The 22,259-nt window shown below is 43.3% G+C and overlaps 1 protein-coding gene across 7 annotated transcripts in view; it reads right to left on the reverse strand.

The window, feature by feature from the left end:
- The window catches only part of Ppp1r12b (protein phosphatase 1 regulatory subunit 12B), a 211,956-nt gene extending 196,565 nt beyond the window's left edge, over positions 1-15,391 (reverse strand). For 2 of the 7 annotated variants that reach the window (XR_008217912.1, XM_052737021.1), the window contains exon 1: positions 14,946-15,391. Coding sequence is in view for 5 of the 7 variants with exons in the window: in XM_052737021.1 (XP_052592981.1) it covers positions 14,946-15,236 (291 nt within the window). In the remaining 2 variants the exon portion in view is untranslated. The remainder of the gene's footprint in view (positions 1-14,945) is intronic. The other 5 variants (XM_052737016.1, XM_052737015.1, XM_052737018.1 and 2 more) reach the window with 4 other exon arrangements.
- Positions 15,392-22,259: the final 6,868 nt, after the last annotated feature.

Below are 22,259 nucleotides of genomic sequence, written 5' to 3' on the forward strand. Positions count from 1 at the left end.
CAGATGAGGTCATAGAGCAAGTAAGGTTACAGATGAAGATAGAACGGGAGACTGCAGACAGAACTCTGGGGGAGTGGGCCATGGCAGAGGAATAGGGAAGGCAGTGCAGTGGGATGATCCAGGTGCTCTGAGCAGGATCTGAAAAACAAAGCTTTGCTTTGCAAACCAAAGGATAAAAATTTTTATTAATAAAGGACAACGCCAATAGAATATTAAGTGGCCCAAAAGGGTAAGTACAAAGGACAATAAAGCACTGTTTCCATAGAATGGCAAGAAAGCAGAACAGGAAGGTATGCCACTCAAGGAGAAGAGGCTGAGAAAAGAAAGTTAAGTCGGTAGTTTCAAAGAGAGGTGAGACAGAGAGAAGGTCTTTTGGAAGCTATTTTCATTTTTAAGAAGGTAAACATTAGAACTTGAGCTATACCTCAGTGGTAGAGCACATACCTAACATGCATAAGGTCCTTGGTTCAGTCCCCAGCACTGACCAAACAACAACATAACTAGTGATGTTTGAACAATGGAAGGAGAAAGCAGGGGACAAGAGAATGGTGATTGAAATCAAGAGACAACTGGTTTGTAACATCCTGCAAAGACTGGAGCCAGACAGTAAGAGAGGGAAGAAATGAGGAACGATATCGTAGACAGTCTGAAGGTGTAGAGGACACTTCTGAATGTCTTTTGAGGAGAAGAAATTGGGCAAAAGTAGATGACTAAATCAGCTGTCAATAAGAGAGGAAGTGAACGTGGTTGGAAGCATAAAAGTGAGTAACAGAGTAAAAACAAATAACAGAGCCAACAAGAACTGTCACAACCTTAGTGAGTTGTAAAGAAAAGCCAACGAGGGTATTTTATTTTATTTAATAAAACACATCTAAATACTTAAATTGTGCCAGACTGTGTTCTGAGCACTTTACACACATTAACTCCGTTATTTCTATAACAACTCCATCGTTTGAAATGGTTATTACCCCCATTTCCTCTACAATGAAACTACAGCCCAGGAGACGAAGTGAACTGTACAAAACACCTAAGTGGAGGAATCAGGATTCACATCAAGTGGCCTGGGTCTGCTTCTAACCACTCCACTGCGCTGCCTCTTTAATACAAAAGGCAATGGATGTGTTCTAAAGTCAAACAGGGAATATTATGAATTTTTATTTAGCACTACTCAGAAGCTTAGGACAGCGGGATTAGCAATAGGAAGAGAAATACAATGAACTTTACAAACTCAATGAAGGGGCTGGAGGGATGGACTGGTGGTTAGAAGCACTTGCTACTCTTCCAGAGAACCTGAGTTCAGTTTCCAGCATCCATGTCTGGTGGCTCACAACCACCTTCAACTCCAGTTCCACGTGGCAACTCACCACTGTCTGTAACTCTAGTTCCAGGGGATCTGACCCTCTCACACAGATATACATGCAGGCAAAACACCAGTGCTCATGAAATAAATAAATAAATAAATAAATAAATAAATAAATAATTTAAAGCGTATATTATGTCATTAGTCACTGTAAAGAATAAATTAAAATTTGAATGAAAAGCCAGGTGTGACAGTGTATGCCTGTAACCCCAACACGTGGGAGGTAGAGGCAGGAGAATTAGCAGTTCTAGATCATCCCTGCTGCATATTAAGATCAAAGTCAGCCTGAGCACATGAGACCCAGTCTCTTTTCCCAAAGCAAAGTGCTTCAAGTTACACCCTTTACAGCCTTGAATTTGCCATGAAAGGAATCCAGTCAAGTCTTCAGATACCTTTAAGATGTATTACATCTTTCCTATTGTCCTTTAAACTTCTTTTTAATGACCCCAATCTCTTCAGTGACCACTTTCTTGGCCTCAAATTAACAGCTTCTTTTCTAGTTAATCTACCAGTTTTTCAAACCCTTTTGTTCTGTTTTTCGCTCACACGTCTCACTATAAAACTAGCTAAAAGCAGCCAACAATACCCACGTGAATGGTGAGCTAGCCTGAATTCTCCTCTGTCATATAATTAGACCATCACTTTTAAGTTCATCTTTCAGCAGCCCTTATAACAAGCTCAATTCCCAAACACAGTCCTCACTGGCACCTGAAATCTCATAAGCATGGTTACCTTCTGAATCCCTATCACCATTCTGCCCTCTAAACTACCAAAAAGAAGCTCCCATTAAGCTTGAGAGACGTTTAGCAGTTAAGAGCACTTCATGCCATCAGAGGACCTGAACTTGGTTCCTAGCACCAGTGCTGAGGAGCTCACAACCACACGTGACTCCAGCTTCCAGGGACCCAACACCCTCTCTTGTCATCTGCAGGCACTCACCCACAGATAAAAATAAACCGTCTTTGTTTGTTTGTTTAAAGGCACCTCCAATTAAGCTCTGCTTACAGCACTGCACTTCTCTAGCCTGCATCTCGAAAGTTTCCTACTTCTCCCACAAACCAGTTTCAAAGACTTCTTGAATCATATGGGCATGTAGTCAGAGGAAAGACTCCTCTTCTCTAGGACCAGCTTTCTCTACTAGACTTTCCATAATGGAAACCAAATCCCTGAGCAAACTTAATAAAGGACTTATTTACTTTGGCTCATGGTCTCAGATCTATCAGTCATCACAGCAGGAAAGAGACAGCAAAGCAGAGCAGCCTACATAACCATGAACAGGAAGCAAAGTGAAAGTGATGAGGAAGTGATACAAATATATGCATTACTCTTATATGGGTAATAGAATTGAATTACCAAGTTCCCATGCCTTTCTTGATCCTAGCAAAACATCTACTTGCAAAAGTGTTTATTCCTGCAATTTCTGTTCCTGTAAACAGGCCGACCTGTGACGGAAATTCCTTTTGATGGACATGGGACTCATCAGGAAACAGATCACCTGTGACGTGACCAATAAAAGCTGTAAGAAGTTGTGGGAGAGGACTGGATCTTCCTAAAGTATTAGTTGGGGTCTCTTAGTTTTATGTGAATAAAGAGTGTTTCCTTGACTCTTGCTGTTGGGATTTCCACAAGAGAATGCCTGAGCAAGCAGGCTTTCTCCTTTTCCCCTTTTGATTCCAACAGGGCCCCCAGCCCATGGAATGAGTCTTTTCTCTTTAGCTAATCCTCTCTGGAAATGTCCTTACAGACACACCCAGAGGTCTGTATTTTACTAATCTCTTAGATGCTTCAGAATCCAATCCAGTTAACAACCAAAATGAACCACCAGCAGAGTGAGGTGGATCCCAGGCAGAGGCAGATGGATCTCTGTGAGTTTGAGGCCAGCCTGCTCTAAATAGTGAGTCCAGGACAGCCAGGGCTACAAAGTGAGAAAAAACAAACAGAACAGAACAGAACAAAACAAAACAGACCCTATTGCTTAAGATGCCCCCGACTTTAGTCCAGTACCAACCTGGAAGCTTCATTCCTACCGGCTAGCTTTCATGGTTGTAGATAATTCTATGCATGGTGACCAGGGAGTTGAGAGGTAGGGGAGAATGACTGATAATAATCAGCATCAGTCAACTGTAAACCCTGTGAGATACAATAAACATTGGCCTGACAAGATATGCCACTTGCCCACTGGTACTACAGTGAAGGGATGTTACAGGAATAACCAACCACTGTAATTGTAATCCTAGCACTCAGAAGACAGAGGAAAGAGGGTCACATGTTTGAGGCCAGCCTGGGCTATGCAGGAAGACTTAGCAAAAGAAAAACACACACACACAATTAAATAGGAGAAACGTAATCCTGCTATATACCGCTGTGCATTTTTTCTTGTTATGGTTTGTGCATATGGCGGTGAGGGCAGAGATTGGGAACCAAGCCCAGAGCCTGTACTTGCTAGGCCAGTGCTCCACCACTAGCAGAAGGCCAGCCCCAGAGCTGCTAAGTTCTTCCTGTGCAGTTAAGCCTCTTAAGACATATTCTAGATTGGTTGTGAGGAAAGAATTGGATTTAAAGTCTGCTCCATAAGATGATGGACCCCATGCCTGGTACTGTTAACTGGGCCAAAATCCTATGGCTGGATAGATAGGTCATGGGCCCTAGAGAAGAACCCAGGAGTACTATTCTTCTGCTAAATAGTAAACTGCCCCCTAAATTCTTCTTTTATACCAATAAATTGGTACATTTCTCAACCATCATCAGTGAAGATTCTTTTTGCAGTGGGTGCAAATAATACAGAGATTCACAAATGGTTGGTGTGCGAAAAATAAGAGACTGTACGGTGCTCAGCTCTTAACGGGGCCTCTCTCTCTCTCTCTCTCTCTCTCTCACACACACACACACACACACACACACACACACACACACACACACACACACAAGAATCAGAGCTCATTACAGAAGAGGGGGCAGAAAGATTCTGAGAACAGGGGAGTAAAGGTCTGCAGTGAAAAGGTTTTGCCAGAGATGGTAGTACAGTTGCACACGGGAACTCACAATGGCCGGGATTACAAGCACAAGATCACGCCAACCAAATCCCAGTATGGATTTAGGGGGACACTCATGAAGTCCCACCAAATGCTAACATGTCTTGCTCATTGATAGCTACTGAGAAAGGGGGAGTCAATGTTCTGTAGGGTAATGGGCCCTGGAATATGCTCCAGTAGACAGTCACACACCCGTGAATACACAAGCGGCACCAAATGGACTCAATGAGTATTAATAAAAAAGAGAGGGGGCTGGAGAGATGACTCTTTGGTTAAGAGCACTGACTGCTCTTCCAGAGGTCCTGAGTTCAATTCCCAGCACCCACAAGGTGGCTCACAACCACCTGTAATGAGATCTGGTGCCCTCTTCTGGCCTGCAGGGACACATGCAGGCAGAATACTGTATACATAATCAATATTAAAAAAAAAAAAAAAGAGAGAGAACACATGAAATTGGGAGGGAAAAGTGGGAGCAAAGAACCTGGGGCATGGGTCACAACACATTGTATATATGTATAAATATTCAATAAAATGTTTAATAAAAAAGAAAATATAATAAAATTTTACAACTTCCAAATCTCCAGTGTATCAAAGGAGCAATACAAATGTCATTTTCTGAGTTAGTCCTGATGACATAAAGATAATCTCAGCTACCTGGGCAGCTGAGACAGAGAATTGCAGGTTCAAGACTTGCCTGGGCTACAAAGTGAGTTCTAGGCAAGCCTGGGTAATTTAATGAAACTGTGTCTTAAAATACAAGAAAAGGGAGGACTGGAGACGTAGTTCAGTCAAAGAGTGCCCATGAAGCATGTGTAAAGCCTTAGGTCCAATTCCCAATGCCACTAAAAAGTATTTCCATGTATGCCATGACATAAAAGAAACAGGAAGTATGCACAGTGGTGTATGCTATAACTCTAACACTTGGTAGGCTGAGGCAGGAGAATCACAAGTTCTAGGCTACATAAGAAGATACTATCTTAGCCGAAGAAAAAGGATAGAAAAGGCATCAGGCAGAAATCTGAGTTTTATTTTATTCCGTTTTTGGGTTTTTAAATTACATCCCTTGTATTTGTGTGGGGTGAAACATACAACAGCAGACCTGCAGAAGTCAGAAAGCAACTGTGGGAGTCCATTCTTCCCATCCAAAGATGGGCTGCACCTTACCTGCTGAGCCATCTCACTAGCCCTAATATCTGCTTTATAAAAAGCATTTCTGGGCTGGAGAGTTGGCTCAGCAGTTAAGAGCACTGACTGCTCTTCCAGAGGTCCTGGGCTCAATACCCAGCACCACCACCCACATGGTGGCTCACAACTGTCTCTAATGCTAGCTCCAGGAGATCCATCACCCTCCTGTGGCCTCCAAAGGCACCAAACACATACATGATGCACAGACATATACATTCAGACAAAACTCCCATAGACATAATTTTTAATTATGTGGAAGAATGTAATTAATGATCATTTAGGCCTGTAATTCATTAATTAATGGCCACTGGTGGTGCAGGCCTGTAACCCTAGGTACATAGAAGGCTGAGAGAGGAAGATAGGAAGTTTGGAAGCTCTAGTCCTGCATAGGCTACAGAGTGACTCCAAAGCCAGCCTGGCAATTTAACAAGACCCTGTCTCAAAACACAAAAAAGAAAGAAAAGAAAAAAGAAAGAAAGAAAAGATCAATCCGATTTTTAATGATTCAAACACAGGAGTACATTGTAGAGACAGAACAGGAAATATTATTTTAAAACTCTTATTATAATAATTTATATGCCTTCACCTGGCTGAGACCAGGAGCTCCAGATCAGCCAGTGCGATCTAGCAAAACCAGTCTCCAAAACCAAAGCCCTTGAGACTTGGTGATCCTGTCATGAAACGGCAACGGCATAGGGCAAAGCAGGACAGCCTCCATTCTGACCTGAACGCTGCTGCACCCGGAATGATGATCTGTTTCAGTGTCTGTCACACGCTCCCACTCCCCAGCTGCTGACTTGACATGCATTGATGAAGCGCAGGAATTCTCTAGCAGGTGACCTGAACTCAACAGCCGGGCTGCGGCATGGCCACTCTTCACAATCACTGTCCCTTACCCCGAGGGATTTAGAGTGAGGTGAGTCATTCTTCTGCCCTCATTTTACACGTTATTTACTGTCAAGGGGTAGCAGTCTCAATGTGGGGAAGAAAAACCAGCATGAAGCAACTCAGGAAACTGAGGCTTTGTCCACAGGACCCTAACACCATCTGTTTGAGCATATTAAAGTCCTATCTCACACTTCTGTCACCAACTTAAAAAAAAAGTCTTAAAGTAAATGTTGCCAAGAAGTTAAAATTTTAAAAAAGAAAAACCATAACTGTCTCACATGAAATGACTGCACATAAATAGGGCACAGCTCACAAACCAAACATCTCACGGTAAAATCCACATTGGGTTAGAAAAGCAGATTTTTTTTCCCTTAACCTCAAAGAGCACAGGAAGCCAGCCAACCCAATCTCCATAGGAATGCTCCAAATGTCAGCTCCATTTTCTGAGACAAGCCCATCACTTGCCCACACTTGGCTGCCTGAAAGTTGCCACACACCCGTCTTCTCCTTCCTGAGACAGCGCCTGTGCAGAGAGTCCTTCACACCCGAAGTGCCCCGCAGATCTGCTTTCTGAGTTGGGGGGTTTGTTTTAAGACTTTAAAGTTTCTTTTCACAAGTTCACAGACCATGCACTAGTTAATGGTAGTCACGAGGCCAAGAAATCTTTTTTTCTTTTTTAGATTTATTTATTTTTATTTTATGTGTACGAGTGTTTTGTCTGCATAAATGTCTCTGCACCACATGTAAGCCTGGTGTCCACAGTGGTCAGAAGAGGGTGTTGGACTCCCTGGAACGAGAGTTACAGATGATTGTGAGCCACCATGTGGGTCCTGAGAATTGAACCTAGGTCCTCTGGAAGGTAGCCAGTGTTCTCAACAGCTGAGCTATCTTTCCAGTCCCAAGGAATGCTATTGTTGAACTGGAATCTTGAACGATACTTCAAAAGAAGAGGCACTTCAGGTGAGCTGACGGAACAGACTGAACACAGGCTGTGGCAGAGCGCTCGCAAAGCATACCGAAGGCCCTGGTGAGGAAAGCAGTGTGAAGCAGGCATACAATACAGCGGAAGTGTTACTCCCCGGTCGTCATCACGTATTGACCTATGTCCTGAACTACACTCAGGGCATCACATCGAGCCTTTCAACAGTCCACACGCTACACCTAAACTAGCGACTTTATCCACAATTCTTACACTTTTTTTCATGTTTATTGTGTATGTGCACGCTCATGTGCAGGGCATGTGCGTGCAGTTCAGAGACAACTGTGGGAGTCAGCTCTTTCCTTACCCATATGCGTTCTTGCTGCTTTCTTGGCAGCAAGTACCTGTACATACTGGGCCATTTTGCCAGCTCATTTTTTTTTAAGGCTTTTTATTATGGGATACTTAAAAATACAAAAATAGAATGGTCTGATGAATTCTCAAATAATTAATTCATGACTAAACTTGTTTCTTTTGTAAGTCCTTCAACCCTGTCCCAATATAGATATTTTATAGCCAATTATAGACATTATATGATTCCATTTGCAAGTACTTCAATTTGCAAATTGCAAGTATCTCTAAGAAATAGACATTAAGTAAAAGCAATCACAATTTCAGTAGTTTACCCAAATGTCAAGTGAGAGAGAGGGAGAGAGAGAGTGTTTATCGTAGGACAAAGAGGAGTGAGAGTGGACACTTCAAGAGAGTCTCCTCGCCGGGTGGTGGTGGCGCACGCCTTTAATCCCAGCACGGAGGGGCAGACCCAGGCCGATCTCTATGAGTTTGGGGGCAGCCTGGTCTACAAAGGAAGTTCCTGGACAGTCATGACTACACAGAGATACCCTGTCTTGAAAAAAGCAAAATAATAAGTTTATCAGAATCATGTTTCAAACAAGACTTGTATCTGTTGATATGTATCTTAAGATCCTCATGGTTTGTGATTTCTCTAGGGAGGAAGGACTGAATTGTGAGGGTAATGATAGTGTTATCTTCATTATGGTGGAAGTCATACACCTGTGTCAGAGCTCATGGACCTCTCAAAGGGTGACTGTAACAACCTTTACAATCTGTCTTAGGCCAGGCAAGGTCAACCTAAGCTATCATATAGTGAAATTCTGCAAATATTTATAGCAACTTGGAAATAACTTGAATGTCCTACACACACACACACACACACACACACACACACACACACACACACACACACTCAAATAAATAAATGTTTAAGAAATACATAACAGCCGGGCCGTAGTGGCGCACGCCTTTAATCCCAGCACTTGGGAGGCAGAGCCAGGCGGATCTCTGTGAGTTCGAGGCCAGCCTGGACTACCAAGTGAGTTCCAGGAAAGGCGCAAAGCTACACAGAGAAACCCTGTCTCGGAAAAAAAAAAAAAAAAAAAGAAAAAGAAAGAAAGAAATAACAAAAATGAAAAGAACCAACCAATAGGCATGGTGCCATGTGCATATAATCTCAGCACTTGTGATGTGGAGGCAGGAGGATCAGGAATTCAAGATCATCCTCAGCTACTAAGTAAGTTCTAGGCTAGCCTGGACTATGTGAGATTGTCTCAGGAAAGAGGGAAGGAGAGGGGAGGAAAGGGGAGGGGAGGGGAGAGTAGGACAGAGGAAAAAGAGGAGGTCCAGGGGGATGATGGCTCAGCAGGTAAAAGCAGCAGCCAACAAGCCTGATGAGCTGAGTTTGATCCCGGAACCCAAGGAAGAAGAGAACCACCTCCTGACCTCCTCTGACCTTATACACCAAGCCATGGCACTGTACACAGAGAGAGAGAGAGAGAGAGAGAGAGAGAGAGAGAGAGAGAGAGAGAGAGAGAGAGAGGAGGGAAGGAAGAAGGGGGAAGAGAGAGGGAGAGAAATAAAAAGAAAGGGAGAGAAGGAAGGAGAAAGGTGGAAAGGGAAAGATATGAAGAAAAAGAGCAAAGAGATATTTGGCCAGGGAACAAATACAAATGAAAGTCAATTCCATGTGCACTTCAAAGCAACAGCAAAAAAAAAAAAAAAAAAAAAATCAGTGTTCAAATCTGACTGGTGTGCAAAGGCATGGAAACTTGGGACTACTGCTCACAGGGCAAGGGGCCAGGTGCCCAACATAGCCTGATGCATCATCTTAAACAGTGTGACATGGTGCGCTATTGAAATGACGCAGGATGGATGACAGTTCTACAAACACAACCCTGAAAGCCAACAGGAATTTCCAGATCCCACACTGCCATGGGTCAGACACTAAGCAGTTAATTCAATAGTGGGGGAAGGCATAAGTCACTTCACAGACTAAGAGACTGTGAGAGGAATAAGTTATGAACTGGAATGAAAGGGAAGGGACTAAAAGACAAGCCTTATGTCTACATATAAATTAGCACATCAAACAGACTCTTTTCTATTGAACTGCACACACATTCATCTTAGTCTTCTTCCATCTCCCCTGAACACAAACTGTTCTACCTTCTCCTCTTATCTGTCCCACTCTTCACGTCTCTTCCCCAGAAATATGCAATTGTAACTTCTCTAAAGTTACAGGCTCACCTAAAGCCATTCTAGAATGACAGAGGTAGCCAGGCATGGTAGCATATGCTTGGAATCCCAGCAGAAACATTCCAAGTTTGAGGTGGCATGGGTACACAATCAGACCTGTCTCAAAAAAAAAAAAAAAAAAAGATAGCAGAGGCTAGACAAGTTGAATTCGAATCTGAGATTACTCTGAGGGTCCAAATCCAGAATGTGTACGACTATAGACCTCTATCTAGCTAACCCTAGACCACACAAGTCCATAATCATGAGGATACCAAGATGTGTGGAAATTAAATAATATTCTTATTAAATAAAGAAGTTAGATTATCAACACATACATTTCTCATGAGTATATATAAATAAAATGGAAGTGCCTCTGTATGGGAAGAAGGGCTTCCAAGGATTATAATCATTCAATTAACACCTCTTAACACCTGGAGCCCTCTAGGACACTGAATGTAGCATACCAAATCCTAATTTATTCATCAAAATACGTCCAGTCCATTTTTACCCTCCTACAGAGATACTTGGATATCCATGTTTACTGCTGCCCTGTTCACAATAGCAAGGAAATGGAACCAGCCTAGATGCCCAACAGATGTACAGATAATGAAAATATGATAAAGTGCCTACAAGAAAGCCCAGCAGGATAAGGTCCCTGGCACCAACCTCATGACCTGTGTTTAGTCCCCAGGATCTACACGGTGGAAGGAAAAAACGACTCCCAAAAGCTGTCCTCTCGCCTCCACATGTGTGTTGTGGCACACATGTGATAAAAACGTTTAAACCGCGATAGATATGTGGTGGTTTAAATGAAGATGGGCTCATATATTTGAATGCTTGGTCCCTAGCTGGTGGCAGTGTTTCGGAAGGATTAGGAGGTATGGCGTTGTTGGAGAAGGTATGTCACTGGGGGTGGACTTTGAGGTTTCAAAAGCCCATAACAGACAGGCCCAGTCTGCCTGTCTGTCTGTCTGTGTCTCTCTCTCCCCACTCCCTCCTTATCCCCCACCCGCCTTCTGCCTGTGGATCAGGAGGTAAGCTCTCAACTACTGCTCCAGCACCATGCCTGTCTGCCTACCTGTCATCACACTCCCTGCCATGAGGGCCATGGACTCACCCTCTGAAACTGTAAGCAAGCCCCCAGTTAAATGCCTTCTTCAATAAGTGGCCTTGGTCATGGCATCTCTTCGCAGCAACAGAACAATAACTAAGACAGTATACAATGGAATTTTACATAGCTGTAAAGAAAAATGAAAATTTCAGGAAAATAGAATGAACCAGAAAATATATTAAGCAAAATGACCCAAACTCAAAAAGACAACCGCCACACGTTCTCTCTTGTGTGCACGGATATAAACAAGGGTAAAGGCCCCAAAACCCTAGAAAAAAGGGCGTGCCAAGGAAGGAGTGCACAAAAGGGCACCTGTAACATGAAAGCAGAAGAGGGTGATACGGAGGAGGCAGGGGAGGGGAAGAGGACAGAAGAGACCATGTCAGCGGAGAAGCAACTGAAACATACTCTTTTAAAATGCCATTAGGAATTTACTTTAAGTCAAAAAAGGAAAAGAGAGCCATTATGATATCAAATACTTTGCATGCTAATTTAAAAAATAAAATTTGGGGCTGGAGAGATGGCTCGGTGGCAAAAAGCACTTGCTGCTCTTCCAGAGGACCTGAGTGTGGTTCCCATCATCCACATCAGGTGGCTTACAACCATCTGTACCTCCAGTTCCAGGGGATCTGATGCCCTCTTCTGGCTTCTGTGGGCATTAAACATGTGGTGCACAGACATACAACAACAGGGTGAAAAACTCATTTTATTGTCTTATTATTTTACTTTACGTGTATGGGTGTTTTGCCTGCATGTATTTCAGTGCACCACATACATGCCTGATACCCAGAGGTCAGAAGAGAGTGCCAGACCCCCTGGAACAGCCAGTTTTGATAAACTGGGCAGTAGTGGCACACGCCTTTAATCCCAGCACTCGAGAGGCAGAGGCAGGCGGATCTCTGCGAGTTCAAGGCCAGCCTAGTCAACAGGTTGAGTTCCAGGGCAGTCAGAGCTACACAGAAACCCTGTCTCAAATTCCCCCCCCCCCCAAAAAAAAGTTCTTCAGATCATAGAGAGACACATTGTATCTCTTTGTCAACTGGCTGCCAAGAGTTCTTAGAACAGTAAAGGTTCAAAGTGATGGTTCCCCATTAGAACAGACAAGGTGAAGCAGTTCACATCTACAATCTCAGTACACAGGAGGCATGCCATGAGTTCAAAGCCTGCTTGGCTACACAGTGAATTTCAGACTAGCCTAAATTATGGTGTAAGACCCTTTCTCAAATAAAAAGGAAGAAAAGAAACATACAAACCAGAAAGTTTGACTTGACATCAAATGTTTGAGCAGATTGATCTTTAACTGAATTTACCTAGCATTTAGCCACGCCTGTAAATGTGAAAGAATTCTTCTATTACATTTGCAGATGAAAACAAATTCCACAGCTATCATCCCCTTCCTCTCCTACTTAGGAGATTACTGAATGTAAAGAGTGCATCAACTACTAGACACTGCCCTGCACAATCAAGGGTGTTAGTGAAGAGAGGAGAGGCACCAAGACAATCAGTCTCTTGATAAAGGCTGAGAGAGATGGAACTTAATGGGGGGGGGGGGGTAGGTAGAGACAGAACTGGAAGTGGGGGAAGAGATAGAACTGAATGGGGGGGACAGAACTGAATGTGGGGGCAAAGACAGAACTGAATGTGGGGGAAGAGACAGAACTGAATGGGGAGGTGTAAAGAGACAGAACTGGAAGGGAGGGGAGGGTCTATCATGAGTGACTTCCCAGAGTAACAGTCAAATGTTTGGGAAGGACTAAACCTAGCCAGCAGTCACTTTTAAAGAAACAAGGCTAGCCGGTAAACATGCTTGTTGAGCAAGCCTGTCAACTGAGTTCCACCTCCAGAACCCAGAACCCACAACGGAAGATGAAAACTGACTTCTCTAAGCTGTCCTTTCAACTCCACACATACATGATGGCACACACACACCTGCACTCATACACATATACACACACACACACACACACACACACACACACACACACACACCTGCACTCATACACACATACACACACACTAACCAAAATAAAAATAATAAACAAGGTTACTGAGTTATACTAAAAATAATAATAATACTTAATATAAAGGTGGAGAATGACTGAGGAAGACTCTCGGCTGACCTCTGCCCTTCACATGTATGGAGAATTTACCCTTCCAAAGAGTTCAAAAACTTTTAGTTTAAATCTTAAAAAAAACGTAAAGTTGAATGTAGTTCTCTTAGTTTCAATCACATTTTACATCCAGTTCCTTATTTGGTGGCCTATGGGGCTTTGTGATTCAAATCTGAAAAATCAATACTCACAGGCAACTGCTCTTTCTTTTCACACACACACACACACACACACACACACACACACACACACACACACACACACGCTTCACAGGCAACTGCCCTCCTTCCTAGCTTTTCACACACACAACTTCTCTTGGTTTCCGTTTCCTCCTCTGTAAAGTGGGAGTCACCTTATTACCAACTATACCCATTGCAGAAGAACACTACCAAGACTTCCATGAGGGAAGGCACGTGAAATCATTTTTAAACAACAAAGTACTATATAAATACTGGTTGCTATATATAAATACTTTAGGTGAGGCACTGAGAAAAATAGTCTGAGAGGAGAGTTTTGTCTACCTGAAAGAGCAATAAGAACAATTTTAAGCTATTAGCTAAATATATTTAAGGAGGGGGCTTAACGTAAACTTGAATTATTATTATAAAGTGGATTCTTATCTGAACACATTCACTTTGTACAGAAAGAAAAAGAAAAAGAAGAAAGAGAGCTGGGGATGTAGCTCTGTTGGTAGAGTGCTTGCTTAGCATGCTCAAAGCCCTGGGCTTCATCCTCAGCACTGCAAAAACTGGGCAGGCCCAGCACTGGGGACACAGAGACAGAAGGATCACAAGTTTAAGGCCATCTGCAGCTAAATCAATCTGAACTACATGAGATTCTGTGTTCAAAGGGGGCAGGGGGCGGGAGAAAGGAAGAAGGAAGGAGGAGTGGGTGCCCAGCTCTCAGCTCACCAAAATAACTGATGAAGTTCAACTGGGGAGAGAGGGTGAAGTTATGACAGTCAGTATACAGAGCATATTGCTGCATAAGTGAGAGGGATCAAGGCGTTATTACCAAACTCTCAGATTACATGCAATCCATATATACGGTCATTTCTTTTTTTTAAAGATAATCATTTCTACAGAGGGCTTCAGAAACCAAATTGAAAGTCTGTTCCGTAAGTACCAGACAGAAATAATTCTGTCCCTGACAGAGGTAGCACTCCCGCAAAGAAAATAAGACACCCATAACAATGAGGTCAAGGGTGTTCTAAGGGTGGCCTGGGAAGGCACAAACCACACACCAGCCAAACAAGTCTCCTTTCGGAAGAGCTGCCTGTCTTAATCCACTACTGGGATTGTTCTTTAACGGACCTAAGACATTTTGATAACTGGGCCACACAAATAGAAAGCTGAATTTCTGAAAGGGTATCAGGCTAATGACACTAAGTGTATGCATGAGTGACATGACAGTACAGGCACAAGACAGAAGTAAAGATGACTAATCTATAGAGATAAGACCAAGGACCAAACCATCGGTCACCATGACAACCCAAGTAGGTGGAGGGAAATACAAACACTGACCGGTCACCCCGGTGACACCAGTCCTTCAGGTAAAGACCCTAACCCTGGGATCTGAAAAAGATTTGCTGAGTGGAAGGAGGTGGCCAAGAACGGACGTGAGTTGACTGATGTGGCAAGGTCTTTGCACGAGGGCTCTACGGTGACACTAATAATACTTTTGGTGGGGCAGCTCGAAGGGTCACGGGCTTGCAGGCAAGAGACCCACCCGTCCGAAAGGGGAGTCCTACCTGGTGCAGGGCTGTCAAACCGTCCACGTTGACCGTGTTGATGTCCGCACCTCTTGCCAGAAGCTTTTTCACCTCGTCCGTGTCCCCGCTGGAGCAGGCAGCCAGAAAGACCGCACCATCCTCGAAGCGGACCCTGGGGCTCCCGCGTCTGGTCTGCAGCTGCCGCCCCGTGCCTTGTCGCTCCGCGGACTCCTGTTCTGTCAGCGAGCCCCGCCAGCGCCGCAGCTGCTCAGCCCGCCGCGCTCGCGCCGACTCTGCCCGCTTCCCTCCCAGGTGCTCCAGCTCCGCCATGGCTCGAGCCTCCGCAGCTGCTGCCAAAACTACCACCACCAGAACGCTGGTAGCCTGGTGTGGCCGCCGCCGCCTCCCTCGGAGGGCTTCAGCCGGGAAATGAAGGCGGAGGCCCCCGCGCCGCCATCTTTACTCCTCCAGCGACTAGCACCGCCCACACGCTCCTTTAGCTTCAGCACGCAGGCGCCGCTCAAGCCCCCTGTCATCACGGGACTTGTAGTAAGAAACCTGGCCTGAGGGCACGCTGTGGCCCTATGGGAACTACATATCCCTGGATGCATTAGAAATCAGTCAAGGACAACCTGCACCCTTCTCCGCTGCTGGACTTAACCCAGCCACCTTTGCCCTGAAGCTGCAACTAACTGTCTTCCCCGACCAAGGGCAACCTCTTTCTCTAGGCATTTTGGGAATCGTAGTTTATTGTTGTTGTGACCGCTAACTAAACTTAGCTCCCTTAATTATCCCTTAACACTTGAAGAATGAAAAAGCAGCAGTAATTAACATTATTCTCTAAAAGGGAGGACTAAACATGAAGTATCAGAAGTAATAGAATTCATCTGGTTTTACATTTAGTTTTATTAACATGTATTAGTTGTAAATGTGCATTGGGAAAAGCATGCATATACGCATACAATATCACAGTTTGACATAAAGTATTTTCAATATGACATTTGTTCCAGATCCATAAAGATTTCTGAGTGGTCGAAATTTTTCATCAAAAATGTGAAAATGATTAGATCATTATCAAAGGAAGCTGTGTTACATCCTAACATATGAACACTTGCCCATTCCTCATTTTCTACTGGAATAAACTAGGAATCATATGTTGGAGAAATAAGCTGGTCTAAATGGCTCATACCTGTAATACAAGCACCAGGAATGCTGACATGATGGCCAGGAGTTCTAGGGCAGCCTGGTCTATATAGTGAGTTCAAGGTCATCCTGGGCTACAGAGTGAGACTTCTCAAATCCACTCCCCTCCAACAAAACAAAGAGGTGGGAGAAGAAAAAATGAAAGGGAGGGAGAGAGGGAAAGAGGAAGGAATGGTGCTGACGTATTCTCAGCTCTTGGGAGGTTCAGGCAGAGTATAAGGAGTTCAAGGTCATTCTTTGCTTCCTAGGCAGCCCCAAACCAGTCTGGACTATATGACACTGTCTCAATAAAACAAAAACTTTTTGTTTTTCAAGACAGGGTTTCTCTGTGTAACAGTCCTGGCTGTCCAAGAACTCACTCTGTAGACCAGGCTGGCCTCGAACTCACAGAGATCCGCCTGCCTCTGCCTCCGAGTGCTGGGATTAAAGGCGTGCGCCACCACCACTAGGCTCAAAAAACATTTTTAAAAGTGATGAGATTTTCTTGGTAATTTGTCAACATGGAACCTCTTCTTGCTGATCATTAAAATTGTCCAAAGTTCCTAAATAGAACTCTGTCTAAAGAATAAAAGAGAAATTGATATCAAAATAAGGTGGGTGCTGGACTTGATGACACTCACCTACATATAATCTTAGAGTATGGAAGAGTCTGAGTCCAGCCTAAGCTACCAAAGGAGACGGTCTTAAGTACGAACAAACAAATAGATAAATCAGGAAAGATTACTAACCCATCAGCTTAACTCTCTTTGCAATCCTCCTGAACGATTTTAGTATTCTGTTCCTAGTAAATGACAGCTACTCAGCTTTGTGTTTCACTATTGCTTTATATTTTACCAACACACTGGTTTCTAGTAAGGACTTTAAAGATGAGATAAAAATTTCCAGGGATTAATAATGTTACACCTTGTGGAACTATATTCTGGTTGCTTTGTCTGAGATGGAGTCTCATTTATTCAGATTGATCAAAGATGAATGTGGCATATTGATCCTTCTGACTTCACATCCCAGATTTTGGCTATGTTCTTTTTGCATTCTCTCTCTCTCTCTCTCTCTCTCTCTCTCTCTCTCTCTCTCTCTCTCTCTCTCTCTCTGTCTCCCTCCCTCCATCCCTCCATCCCTCCTTCCTTTCCTTCCTCTCTCCCTCTCTGTCTCTCTCTTCTTTCATTCTTTTTATTATTATTGTTGTTTTTGAAGCAGGTTCTCCATAGTTCAAGTTGTCAAGAAACCAGGCTAGTTTCAAACCCATGGTTTTCCTCCTGCTTCAACCTCCTAAGTACCAGGAATGAGCCATCATATAAATATGCTCAAATTTCAACAAGAATTCAGTCTTGGGGCTGGGGATGTACCTGATGTGTTGCCTGGCATGCACAAAGTCCTGTACTGTATAAACCAGGTATGGTCACAAACATTTACCTGTAACCCCAGCACTTGGGAAGTGGGGGCAGATGGGTCAAAAGTTCAAAGCTTTCTTTATGTAGGGAATTTTACCGAGGGCAAAAGAGACCCTGTCTCAAAAATAGATAGATAGATAGATAGATAGATAGATAGATAGATAGATCTCAATGATAGGAGTTTTCAGAAAACAGGAAGAATACTGAATACTACTTTCTTATAAATAACTGTTATATTTGCTATTCTTCTTCTTTCTTGTGAAGGTAAGAGTATAACACTTCCTTTGGAGACTTTTACAGAAAACAGTAAAAGTTTAATTCTTTAGATAATTAAAGTGCATACCTACCTAAATAGAGACAAATTGCAACAGGGCCCCAGACCTTAGCACACGTGACTCCAGGATGGACGTTCCATTCAGGCTGTAAAACTCAGCACCTAGACAGCACCATCTGACAAAACTAAAACAAAGACCTGATCCATCAATCAAAACCCACAGTCCCGGGAAAGCCTCTACACGTACTAACCTTGCTTTTTGGCACATGCAGTTCTGCTTCTGGCTAACTGTTCTTCTTAACTGAAGCATGTCAACCCAGAACACGGTTTTTGTGCTTCAAAGCTCATCCCGAGAAAGTCTCAGTGCTATCGTGGGATCCCGAACACCCATGTAGTCAACAGCTAGCCGGCTAATAAAGAGTTTCTATTGGCTTAAACCCATGTCCTAGTGGTCTTCTCTGGTGAATTCCCCACAATGTATCTTCCAGCTATGTGATTACTAAAAGTAATAGTAATTATTAATATCTTAATTAGTTTAACCACATCAGTCAAAAATTATACCACAAAACATCCATCTTCCTATAACTTGAAAAGTTTTTGTTTTGGGGGGTTGGGGATTTAGCTCAGTGGTAGAGCGCTTGCCTAGCAAGAGCAAGGTCCTGCCTGGGTTCAGTCCTCAGCTCCGGAAAAGTACACACCAAAGCCAGAAGAGGGCATCAGTTCCCTGAGCCCTGGAGCTGTAGGTGTCTGCTGGACCCCAGATTGATAAATAGGTGCAGGGATCTGAACTCAGGTCTTCAAAATTGAATAGCAAGTGCTCTCCATTGCTGAGACATCATCTCTCCAGCACTCTAATAAAGCATTTTAACTACACATTAAGTCCAAACAAACAATCCTGGATTCAAATAAAACATTTTTGTATTTTCAAAATAACTGGTCCTGGAAAATGGCTCAGTGGGTAAGAGTATTTGCTCTGCAAACATGAGGATGTGAGTTCAAGTCCCCAGCACCGACACAAAAAGCCAGGCACAGCTGATTGTCCTGTAACCCCAGCACTGGGAAACTGTGCTTCTGGTTCTGTGAGAGAACCTGTCTCTAGGCAATAAGGTGTAGAAAAATAGAGGATGATCCCCAATGCTGTGGAACAATTCTTTTCTACACTATGAATATGTATTACTCTCACTGGATAATAAAAAGCTGACAGGCCAGTACCTGGGCAGGAAGTTAGGCAGGAAAGCCAAACTGAGAATGATGGGAAGGAGTGGGGAGTCAGGAGAGACACCAGCGAGCCTTCCCAGGAAGCAAGACATGCTGGAGGACAGGTAAAGCCATGAGCCACATGGCAAGACATAGATTAATGAAAATGGGTTAATTTAAGTTGTAAGAACTAGTTAGTAACAAGCCTGAGCTATTGGCTGAGTACTTGTAATTAATATAAGCCTCTGTGTGGTAATTTGGGAAGCGGCTGCCAGGTTTTTGAGAACAGGTGGTTGGGACAGTAATATTCCATTTACACCCCAATACCCTGGACTCCACATGAGCTATGTGGGTGTACATACTCACCTGTGTACTTGAATGTACCACATATATATACCACATGTACTCTTTCCACACAGCACACTCATTCACTAAATAAATATAACTGATCCAACTCAGAGGCCATTGTGTAAAACAAACTTTTACCAAGTAATAATTTTCCATATTCACACTTGACTTGTAACATTAGAGCACTCTACTTTTAAAAAATAATGACATGCTGGCCACATGCTTATAATGTTAACACTTAGAAGATAGAGGCAAGCCAGGTGGTGGTGGCGCATGCCTTTAATCCCAGCACTCGGGAGGCAGAGGCAGGCGGATCTCTGTGAGTTCAAAGCCAGCCTGGTCTACAGAGTGAGATCCAGGACAGGCACCAAAACTACACAGAGAAACCCTGTCTTGAAAAACAAAAAACAAAAAGAAGAAGAAGAAGAAGAAGAAGAAGAAGAAGAAGAAGAAGAAGAAGAAGAAGAAGAAGAAGAAGAAGAAGATGATGATGATGATAGAGGCAAGAGGATCAGGAGTTCAAGTCTAGCCTCAGCTACATGATGAATTTGGGGCCAGCTTGAGCTATATGGGACCCTACCTCAAATAAACAAAATAAAATAAATAGCGATAATACCTAGACATGAGGATTGTTGTGAGTTAGATGCCAGTCTGAAATTCAGAATGAGGCCCTTGCCTCAAAAATCCTAAATTAGAGCCAGGTACAGTAGCCCATGCCCTTAAACCCAGAACTTGGTAGGTAAAGGGAAGTGAATCTCTATGAGGTAGGTGGAGACCAGCCTGGTCTAAATAGCTAGCCCCAAGCCAACCAGGGCTACATAGTGAGACCTTGTCTCAAAAAAGAAAAAAATTCCTAAATTAATTAATTAAAAAATTTAAAAGTAGCATTTAGGGCAGTCTTTCCAGCCTCTATTCCCATCAGTAACATACCTCCCTCTGGTGGACAAACAAAACTGTACACCTAGATGGAGCTCTTTCTGTCTTTCTCCTTTCCTTTTTCCAAACTACAATTGCTCCTTCCCACCAAACCCAATACAGTTTGTGAGTTTTCTAAGGGACCTTTTTAATTCTGTTTTTCAGAGAACCATCCAAGGAAAGCTCCATTTCAGTTCTGAAAGTGGAACTAGTGTGACATACCGTCACTGTTGGAATAGGAAGGGTAAGATGTTGAAAGGGTTAAATATCAGGAAATGGCAGTAGTAAAATAAGAAGTAACTCCAAAATGCTAACAGAGAACACTTTACCTCAATGAGTAAATCCTAACCATAAATACACAACCTTGAAAATCAGGTTAGACTATTGTGTGATTGTAGCGGGAAACTTTTCTGTGTCCCGCAGCTGTTCGATCCCAAATAAACACATAGAGGCTTCTACTAATTACAAGCTGTTTGGTCTATGGCCAAGGCTTATTACTAACTAGCTCATTCATCTTAAATTAACCCATTTCTATTAATCTATGTATCATCACGTGTCTCGTGGCTTTACCTGAGGTCCATTGCATCTTGCTTCTCAGGCAGCAAGCAGTTCGCAGCATCTCCTCTGACCCCACCTTTCTTCTCCCTGTATCTCTCTTGGATTTCGCCCCCCCCCACAGCTGTCTCCTGTCTTACCATAGGCCAAAGCAGCTTCTTTATTAACCAATGGTAGCAACATATATTCACAGCGTACAGAAAGACCATCCCACAGCACATGATTCTTTATAGTTCATGATTTTATAATAACTTGCATAACTCATTAGCTACTCACTGGTTCAGTCCTACAACTAAAGTGGGGAAGCCCAGAGGAGAATCAAGGTCAGAGTCCTAGTGAATTTGAGGGTCTCCACCAGCCAAAACACACCATGCAACCTTCGTGAGGAATCAGTTGCTGCTTAACATCAGTTTGGACTAAATGCAGAAATCACTGTAGTAGCCAAGATTATATTGGTTTAGAAGTTCAGAAAGAGACTGATTTCTGTTTCTATACCTACACTGCTCTGAAGCTGCACAATAACCTAGGAACAGAGAAAGTTAAGAGGAAGAATGGTTGGTCGGTTGATTTGGGGTCCTACCTCCCAGGGTTCCCAAGGTCTAAGCCGAATCCCAGCTCTGCAGAGCCTCAGGTCTTGAGATGCCATTCCACACTCCCAGCTGTGTAGTTATGGCTAACTTGGCTATAAGCATGTAATTCCTTGTTCAGAAAATATTACCTTTCTGCTGCAAGCCGCAAAAATATATGCAGTAGGATTTCAGCTGATTATGACAAAGCTAATACCTGGAAGAAGCCAAGGGCCTTCCAGAGGTCAAGCTGAGGCTTAAGGAGTCTTGGTGATACTGGCTTTTGATTATTAGCTGTTTCCTACTATGAGTTTCTCATGTTGTATTGTAGCTTTTCCATCCTTCACTAGGCCCAATTTCCCCTCTACTAATGGAAAATTCAGATAAGCTTCTGTGCAGTAACGTAGCCAGGATCCCTAATTTCAGGCCTTTCTGTCATTATTGTCATTAGCAGCATTTGGCCAGGACCACCCTCCCCCACCCCCCATGGACGAAAGTATCTTATCAGAGATACCTCTGTACTCTCTAAGAACAGACTTAAGCATCCAGACTATCTGTTTGAGAAGGCCTGGCAGATGTGCTAATTAAGCTTAACTTTCTCCCTTTCCAAAGTCTTATCTCTAGTTTTAGATCTACCTTTAAGTATTAACTCAGAACTAAAGGGTTTCTACTTACAGGTCCATCAAGCTGACTCAGGCTGCCCAGCCACCAAGAACTGCCAGACAGCAGTAGCCAAGATAACTTGGACAGATAAGGGGCCAAAGGAAAATAAGACAGTTTTATTTTCACTCGTCACTGATAGACTCCTAACACTTTAACCACTTCTAAGAATATAGCTGAGCACATAAAATCCCCCTTGCTTAGATATTAACTGAATTTAGCCCTCAGTTGATTCTATTACCCA

The sequence above is a fragment of the Peromyscus californicus genome, unplaced genomic scaffold (genome assembly GCF_007827085.1).
Source record: "Peromyscus californicus insignis strain IS unplaced genomic scaffold, ASM782708v3 Scaffold_14__1_contigs__length_90479793_seg_2, whole genome shotgun sequence".
Lineage (NCBI taxonomy): Eukaryota > Metazoa > Chordata > Mammalia > Rodentia > Cricetidae > Peromyscus > Peromyscus californicus.